This window comes from Monopterus albus, unplaced genomic scaffold (genome assembly GCF_001952655.1).
Source record: "Monopterus albus unplaced genomic scaffold, M_albus_1.0 scaffold123.1, whole genome shotgun sequence".
In the NCBI taxonomy this organism is placed as follows: Eukaryota; Metazoa; Chordata; class Actinopteri; order Synbranchiformes; family Synbranchidae; genus Monopterus; species Monopterus albus.
Genome location: NW_018128003.1, coordinates 405,020 through 412,026, shown reverse-complemented (window position 1 = coordinate 412,026; position 7,007 = coordinate 405,020). Strand labels below are relative to the sequence as shown.

The 7,007-nt window shown below is 40.6% G+C and overlaps 1 protein-coding gene across 1 annotated transcript in view; it reads right to left on the bottom strand.

Annotated features, from left to right (window-relative positions):
- Positions 1-7,007, bottom strand: part of nav2a (neuron navigator 2a) — a 192,786-nt gene that overhangs the window by 12,810 nt on the left and 172,969 nt on the right. The window contains exons 22-26 of the mRNA XM_020612326.1: positions 5,631-5,683; positions 3,229-3,252; positions 2,797-2,871; positions 1,052-1,135; positions 840-963 (exon numbers count right to left, since the gene is read on the bottom strand). Coding sequence (XP_020467982.1) covers positions 840-963; positions 1,052-1,135; positions 2,797-2,871; positions 3,229-3,252; positions 5,631-5,683 — 360 coding nt within the window. The remainder of the gene's footprint in view (positions 1-839; positions 964-1,051; positions 1,136-2,796; positions 2,872-3,228; positions 3,253-5,630; positions 5,684-7,007) is intronic.

Sequence of the window (7,007 nt, the reverse complement as noted above, 5' to 3'; positions counted from 1 at the left end):
AACAATTTAGACTGTATGAAAACTACATTTGTGTGATCCCTATACCCCATCTTGTGCACAACTCTTATCGCTCTCTTCTGTAATATGTACAATGGCTGAAGTGAACTCCTGTAAGTGTTTCCCCAGTTTTCAACGCCATACTCCAAATATGGCAAAATCAATGAAGAATACAAAATGCGCAATGCTTTAAGATATATGTCCAACCATGCGCGCCCTTTCTGACACCCTTTGTCTTTGGTTGGACACACAGAGGAAGTAAAGTTTCAGCCTCTGGACCCCGAGCAACTGCATAAGGTACCGTTTATTTGTTTAGCTCTTTGGAGTGAAACGGCTACTACGTTTTTGGCCTCACCGCACCCGAGCATCCATCAGGCCTGCGACGGGGGTTAATTTGCAGAATGTATACTGTATATGCCGGCTGGTGTTGAGTGAGTTTGTGTGTGTGGGCCCACTTTATTGGTGTTTTATTTTGAAACGTTGAAAGTGTGTTAAAAGAGAAAAAGTTAAATATATTTGCAAGAGAGTTTGTTATTGATTATAGTTTAACCTGATTTTATGTTAAGTAAATGAGGAAATGTTAACTTTCATACTTGTGTGGTTATTATATATAGTACTTGTGGGATTTAATGGCATATAAATTAGAGGTTTAGTGGAGATTTGTGATTTATCAATTGTATTTACTGTGGGTTAATTGAACTCAGGGCCCTTACCGTATAGGTGGGTTACAAAAGTTTGAAATGTTCAGGTCCAGTTATCAACAGTGTGTGAGAAGAATAGTTGGAGAGGTGGAAAAACTTTGGCCTTCAAACACCCCCGACTTGTGTAGTGTTTTCCCATACCTGTCCTGTCCCCTTTAGGTGTGAGTTCAGGTGTGTTGATAACTCCATTGATGGCAGCCTGAGCCACAGCGTTCTGCTTCTTCAGCAGCTCGATGGTTTTCCTCAACTCGTTCAGCTCCGAGTCCTACACAGAACCAACAACACAGACCATCAAATATCAGCTGTAGTGAGTCTGAATGAGTACTATGGTTAGCGTACAGCACAGTCTGTACCTTTTGCTCTGCCGTCATAGTGAGACTCTTGAGTCTAATGGTCATGTTTCCCAGACTCTGTTCAAAAGCTGCCACCAGGTGAGCCTGCAAAAAAAAAAAAAACAAGTTAACAAATGAACAGCTTGGTCTGTGTACAGCAGTCCCAGTTACAACACGTACTACAACAAAACATTTTGTCATGTCACAAAAAATAAGCCGATGAAGTCAAATGTAAACCACAGAGGACCGTAGAGCTCAAACCCCCATCAGCAGTTAAACCAGGCCACAGGCTCATTAGATGTTTGTTGGCCACTTCATCTTCAAGGTTTGATTTGTTAACAACACATGCATCCAACATGCATAAGAAGTTCCATATGTCAGAAGTTCAAACTAGCACATAAGAGGTTTATAAGGGGAGCCAGAGCCCTGTGCTGCTTGGTGCAGGTCAGCGGCTTCTGAACACCATGGAAGAGGAGTCAAACTGGCGGCTTGGTCCCTGATAATACAGCTGTGGGTAGAAAATGCACAGAGCTAACTGGGCTGCTAGTGACTGGATTAATATGGAGAGAGCTACTTTAAAAATGTGAGGGACTGAAGACCTTCACAATAGGCAAGTGGGTGCAAACAAATTGATTTTAGAACATGTAGATGTAGACACATCAAAAGAAACGGAAGGATTAAACTGTAAATGAATACATTTTTGGCCTTTGGGGCTTCAAGCTGTGTTCAGATAATTGATCATCTGTGTGTGATGTGTAATCAAATATGTGGGGGAAAAAAAAGCCCCTCAGTCAGAGCCTAGATCCCACCTCATGACCCGCCACTATCAGCTTGTATCCAGGCGTTGCTAGCTGTGAATCTAAAGTCCACATCTGGGACAGTACCTTAGCAGTGTGCTGATAACTTGACTCCCTGCTGTAATCCAACACCCTTACCTTCCTTCCATATCTAACACCACAGTTAAACTACCAGCGTGCACCGACTCTGGAAGCGGATTAAAAAGCAGGGCGTGGTGAGACTTGTGCACAGAAGACAGGCTGGCTGAAAGGACTGTGTCTGGAGATGTTCAAGAGATTTTATGATGTTTCTGACAGATGTAAAATTATACCCTCTGTGTGAGAAATGCTGTGTGGGAACCATCTGTGACAGTCATCAAAAACTGAACAAAGTGTTCTTACGTGTGTTTGGAAAATGTTTGGATGCTGGGAGTCACAGCTTGTATTTGAGGATTCATTACATGTATTTTAGACTGTGACAGTAATTACATTAGTTTAATTTTCACTTCCAGCAGCAATTATATTAGTTTGAATGTGCACCTCCAGTAAATCAATTTGTTAATGTTTTTTTTTTCCAACTTATTTTTATTCCACACTTAAATTTCTATAAAAAGCACCTTCCATCTTTAGATCCTGAAAACTGTCTGTCACAAATTGATAGGAATTTATCTCCGACATGCCTCATACTGGAGTTAACTTTGAAAAACTAACAAAAACGACACACTGCCTAATGTAAAAACTTTGGATTTAAAAACAGCCATTTCTCATTTCTGCAATTCCAGTGGTCAAACATATTATTACCTCAATACTAGACTGATATGACATTGTTTTAAATCTTATTTTTGGACAGATTTGCACAGACATTATTGATAAAGACTATAAAATGAGTTTATTATGACCATATAAATGATTCAATTCTTAAACATTGGATGCAGACAGTACACACGTTCAAAAACATTTTTTAAGGGATGTGCGTCCGGGTTCACTTACGTTGGCGCTCAGCTGTGTCGTCAGGGCGGAAACTTTTTCCTGGGAGGCATCCAGCTCCCGGCGCAGCTTGCGGATCTGAGGACATAAAAAGAGCATGACATCAAAATACCCCAAGACAAAAGCATTCAATGTCAAACACACAAGTGTCTAGACACACACACAAAAAAACTGTAGCAACAAATGAGGGAGGCTCCCAGATTTGAGCCCTGATATGTTCAGGTTGGGAGATGAAACAGCAGATGCATAAAAGAGCACATTCAGGTGTACACAGGTGTGTGGAGGGGAACGAGAGCATGTTATAGGGTCCATCACAATACACTTACACATGTAACTAGATACAACTGTGAAAATGCCCCCATGTACCAGCAAGTCCAGCCACTGCAAACAGATAAATAAAGAGGACAGAAATGCTGTGGGTGGGCTGCGGCTTACCTCCGACTGACACTTCTCCTCATTCTGTAAAAACAAACATCAGAAGAAGAGAAAGTCAGAGGTTGGACTGCATATATCCTGACTCCTGTTTGAGTTATTAGCTCCATGGAGACAAGCTTTATAAACTGTGGAGGAGATTGTTAGGTGTAATATGTCTAGAAAGCAGAGATCTCCTCCTGAAGGCATTTCACTGAGATATTTGTCAGTGTCTGAGTCTCATTGTTTTCATGAGCTGCACACATAGTAACAGTAAGAACACATACACAGTGAGAACACTCAAAACAAATGCTCACACGAACACAACACACCCTGCTGTTCATCAAAACAGTGAAACATTCAACACCCACATTTACATGTAAACAGGTTCCACCAGGCATTGAGACAGCATCTGGAAATATTCATCTTAACACACCTGGAGTTGACAGTGAAGTGTACGGACTCATTTGTAGCTAAAGATTGGTGTCAGCTTAAAACCATTAATGTGAATAAAACTTTGGCACCATCCAGTGGTACCATCAAAGACACAGCAATGATTTCACAGGTTTCAATTTCAAAATAGTGTGAAAATGGATAGCTCTGGTGAGGTTGTTCTGGGTCCTGATTTATTGGCAGAACATCTAAAAAAAAATGTACAAGGATTTTAGTCAAACTTGGAGGAATGTTAGGCCATAGCACAGAGAAGAAAACAGATGCTTCTGAGGATTTCTTTAACACTGAGGTATAATTTAAACATTTTCACTCCTGAATTTGTCACATTCCCTGTTTTTTTTTTATAACTTCACAGCACTCTGCAGCTGCGGTGGAAGTTAGTGCTCTCTGGGTTTTTTCTTCAATTTCTTTTGCTTTAAAAAGCCACAATCCTTCAGGCCTGTGGAGAGCCTGAACACAGCTGGTGTGCTTAAACAGAAGCAACAAAGCAGAACATTAATAATTTTCCATGTGGTTTCACCTACAAGCCACTAAGCACTAAACAGGTTTCAACAGCCTAATGTGTCTGTGCATGTGATCTGAGGCACGAGTGGATTATTTACATGGTATTGGGCCACACACACTTTACACACCCAAATGGAGCTGTCAGTCACATGTACGTGACGAGCTGATCCTAGATACACACATAGCTGCATGTCACTCTTGGAGACAAAACAGATATCTCGTTCTGATGCACAATCCTGGAGCAGCACGTCAGTAATGAAAACAATCAGTGATCAGCATCAGTGCAGTAAATAAAGAAAAGAATGTTAGGTGAAAAAATTGAGAAAAATGACAAACGGGTAGAAAAATATTTGCTTTTCATGGTGTTGATGTGGGATTTCAAAACATTAGATTAGGTCCTAAAATATTAGGTATGTGGCGGCACATCTAAGGGTGTTAAATATGTCGACTTTTTCACATAATTTACTGATAAATAAAATAAGATAGAGGAAAAATATGCAAATATTTGTTCTGTGTAACAATACATTTGACTTACAACAGTATTTAACCCCAACACAGTACAAAAGCAGAATGACTACATGCTATAGTCCTCTTCCTCATCCCTACCGTTTGTTTCCAGGATGTGACGGGGCCTGTGAGGGATAAAGCCGCCATCATTTTCCCTCTCTTTTCTCCCCTGTAGGTTCAAACCTGTGACTCTAGCTCGAAGGACGTGCTGGTACTGAGCAGTAATATCCAGTGTCTAAGAGTTTTTCTGCTCCACCTGGGCAGGTGAGTAAACCAGCCCATAGAGGGAGGAGCAGCTACACCGTGAAAGACTACGCTGTGATTGGCTACAGTGTTGCATGAGGGCTATCCCAGGTTTGTCTGTGTAACTAAAACCAGACCTTTTTCCTCATATATCTGGATGGATTAGAGGGTAAATGTGCAACAGTGCACTAGCCATTTCAGATACTCAGTAATTCACAATTCCATAGGCTGAAGGAAAATTTGCCTTTTCAAGTTTCTACATGAAACGTGGAGCTATATGAACTGAAGAATATTTTCTGATTCTAGTGTTGTTTTCCCAACAGTCATCACACTGAGATATGTTTATGTCTCTCAGGGTCGAATAACAGAGCTGATCTTAATGTGGATGGTCGTCTATTATTTAAAAACAAAGGACCCTGATGAAAACGAACCGGGCACCTTGCAGTTATATAGTATGTCCCCTAATCACTGGGCCATGGCAGATACTTTGGATCCCTTAAATTTGGCTAGTAACAACTTTTTGGGACTATTTTACAGTTCAAAATACATTTGCTTGCTGCAGCGAACAAGCTACACAATAGCAACACAAAAACATAATACATCAATTAAAAAATACATTTTTATAGTGTATCAGTATTGAAGGTATCACACACACACAAGTATTCAAAATTAATACACATAATTCAGGCCTGGTTAACTCTGAAGTTGTGATAACTCACCGTGGAATAAATGGAAGAAGTGCTGGAGACCAGGGACAGGGACGATCCATGAACTGAGGAGACAAAAACACAAGTAAGAGTGGGGATTTGAAAAATAATCTGTACAAACAACATTACCCTAATTATAAACAGACCCACACAGTCTCACCACACAAACCACCCAACACTTCCTCCCAGTTCCTGCCTGCCCTGACTCGACTACCTGCCTCCTTCTGCACAGCTCTGCCTTCAAAAAAAAAAAAAAAAAAAAAATTTCCTACATGTTACAGTCAAACTGTGGCGCAACTGACGACAGCCTAAGCATTACTCTGCTAATGACTCAGCTGCTAATTACACATCAGAGGCCGGTACACAACACCAGCTCTGTTTCCTGCCTGGAATCGGATCAGAAAGGATCAACGGTGTGAAGCGATCGCCCACACAGAGAGGTTGGGCTGATCCCTGTAGATTCATTCATTTGTTCACCTCATCTGGGGCAGAAATTACTTTACCAAAGACTCAGTTTTATTGTAATTTGGTCTAGACAGCAATGTGTAGTAGGTGGAGAATATTAATCTAGAGTCACCGCTGTCTGGTTTAGATATCATCAATCAGTTTGTGCAAAGTATATATGACACAATCTGGTGTTTGAAGCCCTGAACAGACCAGCATAATTATTGTAAAGAAGATGTTGTTAAAACTGTAGGTACTGTACTACTGTAAATGGACTGCACTTGTATAGCGCTTTTCTATCTTTTCCAGGACAAAGCGCTTTACAGATTCACCCACTCACCTATTCATGCACACACACTCACACACCAGCGGTGATGGTGTAGGCAGGGTACCCAAACTTTAGCATATGCAATAATTTTTTCTTCTTTTTTGTTGGTTCACAAAATAAAATGCAGCAGTGCAGTAGCATTAAATGAAAGGCTTATTAATTTCATTTGCTGTCAGTTTTATATTTTCTTGTTCTAACCTAAATGTGTATTTTCTTGTTTTAAACTTAAAATATGTAATTTAACCAGGGGTGCCCAAACCTTTGCATATTACAGTAATGGGAGTTTGTGGGGAGGTTGTGAAGTGACCACGTGTAACAGTTAACACAGGTCTGATAGTGTTTGGGTGGATGACGTGACTTTGGTCTTGTCAGTCTAACAACCGTCAGGTAACTCGACACTATGGCAACATTTACATGTACACACAGATCACTTGCCCTTCACGCTCACAATCCAACACACACAGGCTGTGTTTTCATTCCCTGTGGGAACTTTAAAGAGACTTACATTTGATTCCTGTAGACTTATCCTAACCTTAACCATAACTACCACTTGCCTAACACCTAACCCTAATACCTAACCTTAAACCATGTAAGTAACAGACACACACACACAGAGG